Here is a 14,968-nt window from a genome sequence, read left to right on the forward strand (position 1 = left end):
ACTAGTAGGATACGAGATCAACTATTCACCAATAGAAAAAGCATGTTTGGCAGTAGTTTTTGCTTCTCAAAAATTATGACACTATCTACTATCTCACTCCATCAAGTTGATTGCTAAAATTGATCCATTGAAGTATTTGCTCAACAAGGCAACATTAACAGGACGACTAGCAAAATGGATCATGATTCTAAGCGAGTGTGATATTGAGTATGTTGACAGAAAAGCTATAAAAGGACAAGTCATTGCAGACCAACTAGCAAAGGCACCACTTCAAGATGATCATCCTTTACAGATTGAGTTTCCCGATGCTAATATCCTAATAGTCACCACAAAAACATGGCAATTATACTTTGATGGTTCATATACACAGCATGGATTAGGAGCAGGTATTCTATTCATCACACCACAAGGTCATACAATCCCAAAAGCATACAAATTAAGCTTTCCATGCACCAACAACACCGCAGAATATGAAGCTTTGGTAACAGGTATCAAAATGGTTATAGAATGGAAAATTACACAACTTCAAGTCTTTGGAGACTCTCAGCTCGTCATTAATCAAATCAATGATGATTATCAAAGAAAGGACGAAAAATTAATGCCTTATACAAAGATGGTTGATGATATCAAGAAATACTTTGTAGAAATAACTTTCCAACAGATTCCAAGGAATGACAACAAAGCAGCAGATGCCATGGCTACACTTGCTTCTCTCCTTCAGACATAGGAAAATCAACAGCGTTATGAATTCCTGGTGAATGAGTTGTTTTACCCTGCTCATAATTGTCCTGATTCTCAAACTATCTGTCACCTTGTTGGGCATGATTCCTCCCGTTATGGCCAAACTTACACATACCTGAAAGATAACACCTTACCTCTTGACTTATCGAAAAATCAAAAGAGAAACTTTATTTGCCAATCCTCCCATTTTACACTTGTCGCGGGTACCCTGTTTAAACGAGGTCTAGACGGTAATCTTTTACGATGTCTTGAACGAGAAGAATCTGAGAAGGCCTTACATGAAGTCCATAACGGCATTTGTGGCACTCATTCAAGTGGTCTTACCCTTTCGAAAAAACTCATACGCATGGGCTATTATTGGCCAGCTATGGAACGAGATTCTTTTCAAATAGCTAGAACATGCAAACAATTTGAGCTATGGTGAAATTGGAGGAGGTTGGAAAGGAGGTTGGATCATCTCTATGATGATAGTTTGATGGTTGATAATTTGATCTCATGTTCAACGTTGGATGTGTCTTAGTTTTTGCTTGTTAAAAGTTGTCTAACTGTTGTTCTACCTGTTTGATTAAGCTCAAAATGATCAAGAAGTTTGTCCCCAGCTAAGTGTAGGATTTTGCCCCAAGCCTAGAAGCAAAGTCGTTACGATATACTCAATGATCCAAACCATGGCGAGAGATTAGCTGAGATGCCTGCGTATGTACAAAGGTTTAATGATGGATAATGAATGCAAGCGGAAAGATGCATGAACTAATCGATGGAAGAGCTAGCGGACAGATAGCGCCTGTTTGCCAGGTTTTCACCATCTGTTTTTATTGCACTTTATCTCATATTTGATTATTTTGTTTGGATTTTTTGCTTTTTCACAGTTTTTGATTTTTCTTCTTTTTCACTTTTTTTGATTTGAGCATTGTTATAAGCAATTGCATCTTAGATCTAGCTTATTTTCTGGCATAATTGTTGAATCATGTAACTTAATCATTCTCTTTTCTAGCTTAAATGCATCATTATCATCTTAAATCCTCCATCTAGGTGTAGTCAAGTCACTGGAATTTTCTTATCCAGATCTGAGAGCAAATCTACACTCGCATTTATTAGGAGGCAATAGATTGATTACCCATGGTTTTATCTTTATTTGTTCTAAATTTGCTAACCATGCTTGTAATGATCTATTGAGTGTTTTGTGTTGCAGCTGCAGGTATCACACTTCACAGGCACGACAATATCAAGAAGGCATTTGAGTTTTAGACTTTTTGTTGAGACCTTGTCCATATATCCATTGTGTTCTTATGTCACAGTGATATACTTGTTTGCATGTAATTGAGATTCTAGTGAAATTGTTAAAAAGAACTTTAATCTGATTTCTTGCAATCTTTGCATTGCAAATATTGAGGATTAAATTAGCATAGTTAAGTGTTCGTGATAGGAAGAAGCTACAAGACTTTGTGCTTGTGATTGTTCTTGTTCATATCAGTAGAAGTGCATTATATTGTTCTTTGGGTTTTCAATATCTATGAATTCTATACACATTTGACAATATCTAAATAAAGAAGAGTGCTATTTCCTTCAATTATAATTTGTGTTTATAAATATGTGATTAATGTAAAGTTGTGTATGTGATCAAATTAGCTTCTACTTGATGATGTTATTGTGTCTTTAAGGTTTATTTAATAAAGGGTGCATGAAATAGGTTTTAAATCCTTAAAAATATCTAAATTTCTTGGGTTTTTCACTTGCCGAGTCTATGCTGAGTTTTTTTGCCGAATCCCGAGTCTCAAGTCGAGTCACCCTTGCCAAGTTTGTGCGGAGTCTGAGTCTCGTTTCTATGATTCTAACAAATGAAAATTTACAACACCTATAGACCTTAGACCAATATGATGTTTGTTGGATTTTATTGTGTCCCAAACTCCAACATTGTGTGGAGATTCAACATTAGGACTAACCATAGCAACAAGACTTGCCCAAACTCGCCATAGTATCTTTTCTCTTGCATCTCTAACCCTAGATACTAGGTCTATTGCCTTTTAAGTTTTTCCCTTTGTTTTTATTGGGACTTACAAACTTTCCGATCCCTAAGTACAATTTCCTTCCAACCCCAACCATCTCGATCCTCCACCAACTGAAAATTGCTCGTCTTTCATAGTTTTGAGCTTTACATGCATGCCATTCCATTCATGCTAACAACACCTTCCATTAGAGTTGTAAGTTGCACTATACTTGTTGATGTCATCTTTGTACCATGTTGACATCATCCATTTCGAAGTTCAAGAATCAGGCCATCCATTTCTATCTCCCACTTCAACATCTTCTAAAGCCTATCAAAGTCGGAGTTTTAGCTAACCTTTTAACTTGGTACTCATTTATTGCTGCCCCAAAAGCTCGAAACTCTATCACATTGTAATGTCCCTACTTTGAAATATAATAATAATATAAATTTTATTATAATTAAAATATAAAAGAATATAATGAAATATAATTAATTAAATTTAATTAAGTTAATGAATGGTCAAAAGGCATGAAATGATAAGTTGCGACTCCCTCAAATGTGAGGTATAAAAGAGAGAAGTGAACTCATTTGAAGAGGGGAGAATTTGGAAATGAGAAGCGCACATCTGAATTAAATAGGTGCAGACCTGATTATGAAAGGTTATGTCCCTTTCAAAGGGCAGAAATAATGAAGAGTTGCACTCCTTCAAAAGGTGCTAATGGTGAAAGGGTGTGTCTCTTGCCAAAGGGCATGGATGATGAAGAGGTGTCACCTTTCCCTCACATTGAGAGATATAAAGGAAAGGAATCAAAGCATCCAACAACATCACCATGGATTGGATCAGAGCAGAACTGTTATTAGATCACAGTCAATAGCATCTTTGTGCTTGGTGGTATGCATGGGGGTGTGTTGAATATGTATGCTTAATATATGAAGCCTGATAATGTTGTTGTGCAGAATTTAGTAGTAATATTAATATAGACTGCAATATGTATGACAGTCATACCTAATTTCATATATATTCATAATACATGAGAAGTTAGTATACTTATAGTTTGAATCAAGTTATTACTGTCAGTATTTAAGAAGATGGGAATGAGATGTTCCAAAGAGGGGCAGTCTAAATCCAAGCAATACGTTAAGTCCCAAGATAGGGTGGGGATCAGCGACCCATAAGCCTTGAGGGTATAGACCCAAGATAGATAAGGGCTTGGATCTGTAAACTTTGAGGGAACCTATTGTATTTGGTCTCTAAACGCTTTGGTAACATACATAAACCCTCCTCCCTTAAAAGTGAAGTAGTAGCAGGGTCTGATATCATTATTAAGAGATTATGAATAATGAAATGAATGGTCTAATGAGGAAAATAAATAAGTACTTGTTACTAACTAATTTAAGAATAACAATCAATTTTAGTATATTGAAATAGATCAGGTAGGGGACATGACACACATCCTTCATTTAACCTTTCATAGTTAGACTTTTAGCCATTCCTTATCTCAATACCAATCATGAAGTCCACTCAACTCCCTGATCCCAACATCTTGGAGGTTTACTCCCAACATCTTAGAGGACATCCCCCATTCCACATCCCTTATTGGCATGCTTTCCCAGTCAACTCCAATCCCTAACACCACAATCATAGGTATATTGCATGATTTCCCCCTAACATCCCAAGTCTGACATTCCCACCCACTTTTTCCCAATTTATTTGCAACTACTTGAAACACTCAGGAAGCCATGTGATCACAAAAAAAGGACTCAATATATTAAAAAGGCACTAACAATTAACGACGACTTTTTCACTGCCCAAGGAATATTAAGTGCCATGTTGGCACACAAATTGAGCAATTTCAGTGGCAGCTTGCTAGAAGTAATTAGGGTTTTCATTTATTTGCTGAAAAGGCCCTACACCTACCAAAATAACTCCCTAAACCACCTATCTTTACCAAATCTTGCGGATTTGACACAGAATTGCACAATGGCCATGTTGGATTTATTGCAACATATCAAATCTTGCAAGGAGCATGTTCTCACACCATTTTGAGTGTTTTTTGCGAAAAATTTCATGAATATTTTGGTCATTTCATGTGTGGATTTGGACACAATTGGTGAGGAACTTAATGATAGATCTTCATGGTGATATGTCATGTCCCCGATCCTGTCATAACGGGCATAATGATAAAGTTCACTACCACATTAGAAGTAAATAAACGAATTGAGAAAATTATCTTACTTAAGACTTCACAATTTTCTGTAACTCTAAGACTTTACCCATGCATCAGTTAAGGAACAATGAGTTAATATTTATGGAACAACAATCTTATTTAAGCAGCAATCTTATTCCTTGTAAATCTGTGATTTCAATCTTAGAGGAGCAATAATTAATATTACGAAAATAACAACAATCAATTACTAACAGCAAAGCAACAATTTAGTTAACAACATATAATTAAGGTCATGAAGCCACGATTGGTTAAGACTTAAGAAGAGACACATCCCTATGAAACATGACATCCATTGCAAAGATGGGTGACACTTCACTTTATCTTAGAAGCTATATAAGATTGATTTGCAAGAGAGAAGGGGATCCATCAAATGGGATCAGAGAAGAAGCATCGAATCTTTATTTATTTTGTATACATCCTATTTGGATTACTCAATCTGAGCATTTAGCCTGATGTCAAGAATCGGAGAAAAAGAAAAGGATATCCATGGGAGATATCAGTAAGACAATACAACACTATGCTATAGCCGGTACCCTGAAATACTTACTATTACAATTCTGTTAATTCATTCTGATAACATTTCACAGTAAATTCATAATTATAACTGAAATATAAATGGAAGGATACATAAATTCTTAAGTAATGAATCAGACAAATAACAGTATCAATAATGGATTACATAACAGAAAAGAACTCTTAAGTAAATGTTAAGAAGAATCTATATAAATATAGTTCAATTCTTGTTATTTTTGTTTGATTTGTTCTCAGGGAGGGGCAGTCTAAATCCAACCAATAGAGTGATCCCAAGACCTAAGGAACAGCATTCCGTAAACCTTGAGGGCATGATCCCAAGATAGGGTAAGGGCCTGTATCCGTAAACTTTGAGGGAGCCTATTGTAGTTTGGTTTCTAAGCGCCTTGACAGCATAATTATTTCCTTCTTCCTTAGGACTGGGTAGTAACGAGGATTGAACTTTGCATTAGAAATTATGGGTTACGAATAATAGAATTAATTATTAAGTATGATAGATTGGTAATTTGTTCGGTAATGATTGATAAATTATTGAAACTATGGCAGCTCCAAGTAGGGGACATTACATGATATTCTAACAATGGCTGGTATATTCCTTGACCTCAAAGATTACATTTTAAAGACTACAGGATGCAACAAGTGACGTTCACATCATGGATTTCTTTTCATGCTCTATCAATCGTGGTTTTTGTAAAGGATTTGGCTTTTTGCATCTTCATGGTAGGATTCTAATGGTAGCTAGAATGTTCCTCAACCACAGATATTACACTTTAGAAGCTGGAGGATGCAACAAGTGATGTTCACAACACAACTTTCTTTTGCAGGCTCTATCAACCATCTTTTTCGTGTTCTAATTCGATATCTAAGGGCATTTTCTATTCATTATAAAGGGTTAGGATTTTTGTATCAATATTCGAAAAGCTCATCCACATCAAGTTGTATTTTATATATAGCCTCTATGTAGGATCGTAACTCACATTTTTGAGTTTGCTAGTAGCATTGTAAATGTTTTTTAGAAAATCAATATAAGACACTACTTTATTCTTGTCTTGCAATTTGTCTCCACAAATCTTTTAGAGTTTTAGGGGATTCAATGAAACCCTAAATACACAATTGCAGTATTTTATATCAGATTTCTCTTAGTTTTCATCCAAGTGGTGTAATAAAACCTTTCATTACATGCATGTGTATGCTATGTGAAAACCTTTCAAATTGGTACATGAAGCTTTAAAACTTTTATGGATTATTAAGTAGAGATTGCATTAAAGGGATAAGGGGATTTGATGGTTTGAGCTCTGCAAGATAGAGCCAAGTAAATCAGATTCATCTAAAAAGTAAAAGTTTGCAATGCTATTAAGGTGTCCATTTAGGGTAGACTCTGTCTTGAAAAAGTAGGGACCAATCTCATGACAGAAAGTTGACCACCCACACTGATATAAATCAAGAAAAGTCATTTTCAACTTTTTTTTTCGTTTATTTGTTCTACCATTGTGCATAGCCCATTGATACAAGTTTGTGCTATGACTATTGTGAGCTTGTAAATCATCAAGGACTATTCTATAGTGTATTTCACTAGATTCATGACATAGTAACTTTCACCAAAGTACAGCACAAGGGATTTGTGACCAAGATTCATCTCTCGTTGCATCATTCAACCTAGCTGCCTAAAAGTAAGAGTTTTGCAATTCTAATGCATAATAACCCTCAACAGAGAACAACATTCAAAGCTGAATACGGCGTCATCTTTGTGTGAGAGTTAACCTAATTTCTTCTAATTATTTTATCTTTAAAAGATCTCCAAGGTTACCCTTTGGCAAGGTTCAAGCATAGGAGAGGTCAATAATCCTCTTGCTCGTTGACATTTTCAATCCCTGATTTGAAGATAGGTTCCTTAAAGATTCGTAAATTGGTAACTTCATCTGCATCTTAGTAAAAACTTTCAAGTTAGGGGTTAATACAAGAAATAACACCAATAGACTGACAACTCTACTAGTGCTAGTTTGGTGCCTTAACCCTCAACCTTGTTTAGGAAGGTTTTGTTGTGTTGTAAACACACATGCCCCATTGCAAATGGAGGCCCCTCTTCTTTGTCTCTTGCTAGCTTAGTTTTGCTTAGTTTGGCAAAAAATTTGGTCTGTTAGCTTCCTAGCCATTGGGAAGGTAGTAAACTCTTGACAGTCCGAAAATGCAATGATCTGGAATGAGTAAGGACTACAAGATTTATCTTAGGAAAGTGTTACAACGGAAAAAAAAGTTAAAGTCTTGGAATAGAATGAATGAATAATCCTCAAGTAAATCTGGAAAATTTAAGATTAGGACAAGTAGCAATCAACCAATTGTAGGATGAAAGTGAAATAGTTCCAAGGAAAACATTGATCAATCCATGAAATAAGTAAGAGTGCACAGGTTCGTCCTTGGAAAAGATATGATCAAATTAGGAATGGGTAGGTCAAGTTAGGAAATCCAAGTCCCGGATAAGGAGTGAACACGCAATCCACAATCCAACTTTCGATGCTTGCAATGAGGCGATTGAAATAAGGATTCCAAGTGCATGAATAAAATTTGAAAGGTGTTATGACAAGTGAAATCTGGAGATGGCAAGTGAAATTTAGGAAAAATCCAAGCAACACATGGAAATCCAAGCAATCCATGTACAACTCCAATTTTCGCCCAGGAATCCATGGACAACTCCAATTTCTGCCCAGAAATCCATGCAATGCAAAGAGGGCTGACTTGAAGTGGAGGCAATTTGCAGTTTGAAAAATAAAGTAGAATCATGACTTGGCCAACCCTTGCCAAGGATAGGTAATTGCTACATGAGGCACCTATTAATAAAAGATGAATTGAATCATTTTTGAGACAAGTCCAAAAACAATTCTCAACAGAGAAAAGCAAATTATAGTAGACTTCAATGCAAATCGAAGGTAGAAATAAGCAAGAAGAAGACGAATTAGAAGCAAGGATCAGGTCTGAAATTTCTTTTCTAAGATTTATGAGCAAAAGTGCTTGACTTTAAAGCAAATTAGACCTGAAGAAAGGTGAATCAGATCCAGAAACGGGTGAATCAGGATCAGAATTGAGCAAATTAGAACCAGAACTGGAACAATTTTAAGGAGTAGAGAAGTCAGCGAACTAAGGGCAAGAAGCAAGGTGAATCAGATAGTCAAGAACTGAGATCAGCGAATAAGACAAAGATCCAGACCTGAAAAGCAGGAAAATGATATCAAAATCTGGAGTTGACATCAGGAGGAATGTTTGGACTTTGGAGGATTCGTTGAGTGGGGAAAAAAAAGGACCTATAAGTTATTAATTGAAATTGCAATTCATTTCTAGATTTGTCAATAATTTGCACTTCCAATTTCTTATGGACTGAAATTTTATAAATTTTCTGCAATTGCATATAGGAAGTAGATCAAAGTTTTGAAAAGTTCATTGAAGAAGTTTTGGAATGTTTTTGCATATGAATTATTGGATTAGAAATTAGTGACAATTTCAAATGAAAATCCAAAGTTTTGAAAGTGTGTTGTTGTAATGTCCCCACTTTGAAATATAATTCAATGGTAAATATTAATAATAAAATTAAAATTTAAAAGAATAAAAAATAAATTTAAATTGAAAATATAAAAGAATATAATTAAATGTAATTAAAAATTTAATTAAGTTAATGAATGGACAAAAGGCATGAAATGATAAGTTGTGACTCTCCTAAATATGAGGTATAAAAGGGAGAAGAGAGCTTCATTTGAGGGGGGATAATTTTGGGGGGAATCAGAAGTGCAGAACTGACTTAAATAAGAAGTGCAGATCTGATTGTGAAAGGTTGTGTGTCCCTTTCAAAGGGCAGAAATAATGAAGAGTTGCACTCTTTCAAAGAGTGCTAATGGTGAAAGGGTGTGTCTCTTGCCAAAGGGCATACATGATGAAGAAGTGTGACCTCTCCCTCACATTGAGAGATATAAAGGAAAGGAATATGTATCACTCAATCTAATTCATTAGTATATGTTTCAGTTTATAAGTATTACTTCATATGTGTTCTGTATTTTTGTGTTGCAGGAAAACAGTGTACAAAGGTACCATAAACTTAATTACCTATTTTAGATTTGGGCAAATTTAGGTTAATTTAAACTTAAAGTATAACTAATTAGGGGACATTACAATTGTTGTAAGAACATCTTTTGAATTTTCCATAAGTGAACAAAGGATGAATTGCCCATGTTTGGAATTGATAAGAATGATTTATCTATAATTCTAATCCAAGGAACTCTTTCTCTCTTTTCAGGAATGATTGCATGCAATGATGGAGAAGGATGAAGAGGCAAGAACGTGAGAGAAGATAAGATCAAGATATTCAAGGAGAAGACAAAGAGGTGCATCACAATAAGAAGGATACAACTACGACAAGGAGGTAAAGGTCAAAAAATAAACATTTCAAGTCCCCAAATGTTTCCATATCACGTCTATAAGTTCCATGACACCAATAAAATATGTTTTCATGGAGCAACAAAGATTTAGCTTTAGATGGGTTGAAAATTTGGATTTTTGGCTGAGGTAAGACTCTTGTAATTCATTATTTCCATTTTTACAGGTTGATCGTCCTACAGTTTCCATTGTTTGACTCGGTTGTGCATGTTGCATATCTAGTATTGGATGGTTAGGAGGTTTTTCACCTAAATTATTTGCTTCGAGGATATAATTTGTATTTAGTCTTCAAATGTTTAGATGCATCCTGTGATAGGATAGAATTTCATTTTAAGTTTTTAGGGTTCTATAATGAACAGAAAGCTATTGTACATAGCAAAGAAATCGTAATCAAATTTCATCATAACTGGTTTACATTAAAAATTGTGATGCACATGTTGTTCGAACATGAAAGTGCGTGTGAGTGTATGTGTGTATTTGAGCGTGCATGGGTGTACACCCAGTACTTATGTGTGTGCACATGTGCATGTGACTGCTGTGTCAGAGTGCATGTACCTATGTGCATGTGTGTGTGTGTTTACACATACTTGTGTAAAGTTTAATAATTATGAGTAGGAATGAAATTCTTTTCAGTGCTAGTTTCAAATTTGCTAAGGTTAACTGATAGCAAGACGACACAAGATTAGACTTTTCATTTTGTATCTATGGTTTCATTTTTTATCTGTGTAGGCCCATGATGTCAGAAAAAAAAAATTGAATTAATAAGGAAAGACAATAAACACAAGGAATCAAACTCATCCACAAAACTATGATCAAGTAAAAATATGATTAACATGTAATTCAAACTATTACTTGTTCAATTATATGTGCCTTACAAGTTCAAGGGCTGTCTGAAACCCTCGAGAAGCCCGGCGTTTTTCTGGCTTATCAGGAAACACCTGCAGCAGATCATGAAAAATCATGAACCTCAAATATAATCTGGAGTCTGGACCATGCAAAATGTAGTTTTTGACACATCAACTTCCATCGAGATCATAAATCTAGTTAAAGATAAAACATGATAAGGATGTATTGTTCAATCCACTATCATAATAAAACAGGAAAATCCAAAAAACAAGTCAAACTGCAATGTTAGATTGCTTTCCCAGGAAAAAGTGGAATTTCAATCTGTTATAGATAAGAAACAAATCAAACGAAGCCTACAGCATTCAAGTTCCAGGGATCTTACTATGCAAGATGCAATTCCTCTTGCTTCATTCAACTTTCTAACCAAGGCTAATACAAGCTGGATGTTAGCATCAATAAATTCATCTGAGGATCCCTACATAAAACAGATATCAATCACAATTGATTAGTATTCCTTAACAACATATTTTTCTCTTTAAGATAAAAATTACATTAAATTAGTTTGAGATGAAAAATGGATACAAATGACAGCAAGAAATTCAAGAAAAAGAAAAATTAAGAGTCAAATCATAAGACCTCCAGTCAAGCTAGAAAGCAAAGCTATAGGCAGAACAGATGAAAATTTATTTTCATTATTTGGAGCTTAAAATGAGAAAAATTATTTATGTGGAACAAAATCTCAATCATAGAGAGATGCCACTGTAACAAACCCAGATTCTATTAGAAGTGATATGAATATCATAAGAAATTGCCTAGGAAACAACATATGTTGCAGTAATGGCATTTGGTGCCAGATATGAGAGATATCACTAGTGGAACATAAAGTGATGAAACCATAGTTACAAGGAAACTCCAATATAGGGACGAGGATCACATCCCCATCTCCATACCAAAATCTTCTGGAAAGTATGGATGAAATCAATTCTGAACATTTGCTAAAAAACAAACATGAAAATCAATAGCAAGAAACAGTCAATCTTAAGGTGCATACAGTATGCACTAACAAGCAAAGCAGCTATGGTTTAATGCTTAGTTAACATTTTGGGTACAGTTAAGGGTGCACTGTAAAATTGCATAAGGTACTGTGATCAACAGATATGTAAATTATGCCTCTTAAATAAAAAATATACTTAGGAGATACGCCAGAGACTTTTCCAATATAGAAAAGTGAACCAATTGAAGCCCTTGTAGATACAAGCATCAAATTGTTTGGCAATGTGTACCCCCAAAATGCAAAAGAGAAAGCTGAAATGGAAATCACTCCAAATCGGAATGCTATTAGCATCCTGATATCATCAACAGAATGGACAAGATTAAATATTGGTTATTCTGTGGGAATGGTACCTAGAACCTAACAACTCTAAAGCACAACATTAGAATACTATGAAATGGAATTTTCCAAAATCTAAAGGTTACCACAAGTCATCAATTGTGATTCAAACGAAGCAAGGCAGAAAAAACTATCTTACAAACAGTTGTAAATTGTTCCTCTGAATCAGAAGAGGATGACAATATCAGGAGACTTAATATAAGATGAAACTTCAAACTTTACAATGCCTGTGTTAGCTGCAGAGAAAAATAGAACAAATTGTTGCAGTGGCTAGCATTAAAAAACATTTAACAAATTTGCAAAGTAGGCATTGAAAATGGTAATGAGGTAATGAAGATTTTTTGCAGATATACGATATATAGAGGAGATTAACAGAGACCAACCAGGAAGATCATGTGAAAACCAAACATACAGAATTATGGCATCTTTCTGTTAGATAGAAGTTCATTGGTGGCAAAGTAGTGCTGGACCATTAAAATGCAGAGAAAATATAGGTTGACAAGCTCAAAAAAGGCCATCCTATTCTAGAAAAGAGACAATAAAAGGAAAAGACTTCTCTAGTGAAGAATAATCTAGTGGGCATTTTTTTTTTTTGATAAATGCTCTTTGCCAGTGAGCTTTGTCTTAAGTGTCACAACCAAGATGTATATCCTCGGTGAAATGCAGCCCAGACTTGCATCCAGCCTCATCTGTTGGGATATGCAGCACCATTAGTTGAACTTGATAGTTTAGCCAATTTCCACACTTGCCCATATCGAGTGAGTTGAACAAGCTAATTAACCCAATTTTGACAAGTACCCACCCAATGCATTGGACATAGTGTTTTACCCAATTTCAACACTTAATTATGTCTCTTGGTGTTTGAACCTGTACTTCTTCTCTGGAAAGCCAATGCTTTTAATTTTTACCATTGAATGTTTAGTGGGATAAGATAGCAACCTATACACAAATAAGCAGGATCTGCATATCCATATCTGGCCACATTGTCATAATAACTTTCTACATGTAGCTATCTAAATTAGCAATGGCCATTCCAATAACATGTTAAAAACATATGTTTAATGCTCCATAGTTTAATTAAAGCCATTCCAATAACATGGTGCTGCACTACAATTACCATGATGACAATCACTGTTAAAGCCTTGCTAATCATGCCCCAATAATTGAACAAAGCAGGGCTCCGTACATTTACAGATAGAAACAAAGTTGCTTCTTACCTTCATTCCAAGTCTCCTATGTTATGGGGGTGACTTTTCTCATACAATTATCATACACAATTCAGTTAGATCCATTTTTCATACTTTCAATTTTGGCAACCTAAACCTGGACTTACCAAATTGATAAGTAGAAACGCAGGTTCTTTTTAATATGTTATATTATGCGTCTCCTATGTTATGCAGGTGCCTTTCGTCATACTCTTTTCATGGGCAAATTCGTTAACTCTATTTTAATATTTTACAGCACTCTGAATTGGGTTAAAGTTTAAACAGACCTTAAACTTTGGCACTCTCAACAGGCTCCCTAGGTTGATAAAAAAGAAATGAAGGTATTCTTTAACATATACAAATTAGCTTACTGAATTTGAAAACACGCAGTATTAAGATTGAACTAGAGCACCTAATTTATGTTTGGTAAAACCTGAGAACCCTGAGGCTCGCCACTTCAAGTCAGAACCATAACTAGCTAATTTTAATATGCTAAAAGAATTAACAGTAAATTCAATTTGTAAATGTATCAAGACAATTCTTTAGCCAAAAAGGGGAGAAAAATACCTTATACGAAGAAATACTGGCTGGCAGGGGACTGCGTGATTTGTCGAACCAAAATTAAACCAGAAACCATAAAACATCATTGAAAAAGATCAGGATACAAAAATATGGCATAGATAAATTAAGATAGAAATGAATGAACAAATGCATTGCATACGGGAATTCTATTTCAAGGCGTGTTTTGCCATCGTCGAGAGCATGAAGGAGCGCTTTGGCTGCATCAGAAATTAGTTCGCCATAAGATTTGGGTTTGTATAAAGGAATTCCCGCTTTTGGGTCTTTCTCTGACGCTTCCTGTATACTGCTTCCAATCCTTGATGATGATGATGATGACGATTTTTGCCTCATTCCCCAACTTCTATTTGATTTTATCCCTTGAAACGACCTTTTGTCAGGAGATGATAGACAGGGATGCTGCGAGGTGAGTGCATATGCATATGCATTTGGCCTTGTTATGTTTGGCGAAGCAAATGCAAGGGCGGATGAGAGAGACATTACTGCTGCTGCTCACACCATACAGAGCTCTGGAGGCCTGCGCTCACTTGAGACACCATTGCTTTCATACGGATAATGTATATTATTAACTTTTGTGCTTTTTCTTATAATTTTTAACTACTTTTTTTTGTAGCCGTTAGATTATATTTTATTAAGCTAATAAATAAAATATAAAACATTGATTATGTTCCTACTCCGAAGCAATCAGAAATCTCCTTAGTAATTTAAATAAACAAGTTAAGAAAATAACGGCTTAAAATTATAGAAAGAGAGAGCCTTGATTGCAGGCCTCTAAAATCATAGACAGAACTACGCGTTGAGGGTTGTAGGGGTTGATGTTATAGTGTCTGGTTTTAGAAGTCACTAAAATATTAATTTCATTTTATTTTCTGTAAATAATTTGTTTTTATATATTTTTATGTGTCATTTGATAAATAAAATATAAGAATAATTATATAATTAATTATATTTATATGTGAATGAATATTATATAAGGAATGAATAAGTTTTAATGGTATAGCGAGATCATTCGTTTATGTGATCAAGAGCAACATCGTTAATAATT

The 14,968-nt window shown here is 34.8% G+C and overlaps 1 protein-coding gene across 2 annotated transcripts in view; it reads right to left on the minus strand.

Annotated features, from left to right (window-relative positions):
* Nucleotides 1-14,477, minus strand: part of LOC131067765 (protein LPA3) — a 268,122-nt gene extending 253,645 nt beyond the window's left edge. Inside the window, exons 1-4 of one of the 2 annotated variants that reach the window (XM_058002908.2) lie at nt 14,066-14,477; nt 13,912-13,942; nt 11,132-11,224; nt 10,779-10,841 (exon numbers count right to left, since the gene is read on the minus strand). In XM_058002908.2, the coding sequence (XP_057858891.1) occupies nt 10,779-10,841; nt 11,132-11,224; nt 13,912-13,942; nt 14,066-14,403 (525 nt within the window). In that variant the 5' untranslated portion in view covers nt 14,404-14,477. The remainder of the gene's footprint in view (nt 1-10,778; nt 10,842-11,131; nt 11,225-13,911; nt 13,943-14,065) is intronic. The other variant, XM_058002918.2, reaches the window with a different exon arrangement.
* Between the last annotated feature and the right edge of the window lie 491 nt (nt 14,478-14,968).

This window comes from Cryptomeria japonica, chromosome 5 (genome assembly GCF_030272615.1).
Source record: "Cryptomeria japonica chromosome 5, Sugi_1.0, whole genome shotgun sequence".
NCBI classification, from domain to species: Eukaryota; Viridiplantae; Streptophyta; class Pinopsida; order Cupressales; family Cupressaceae; genus Cryptomeria; species Cryptomeria japonica.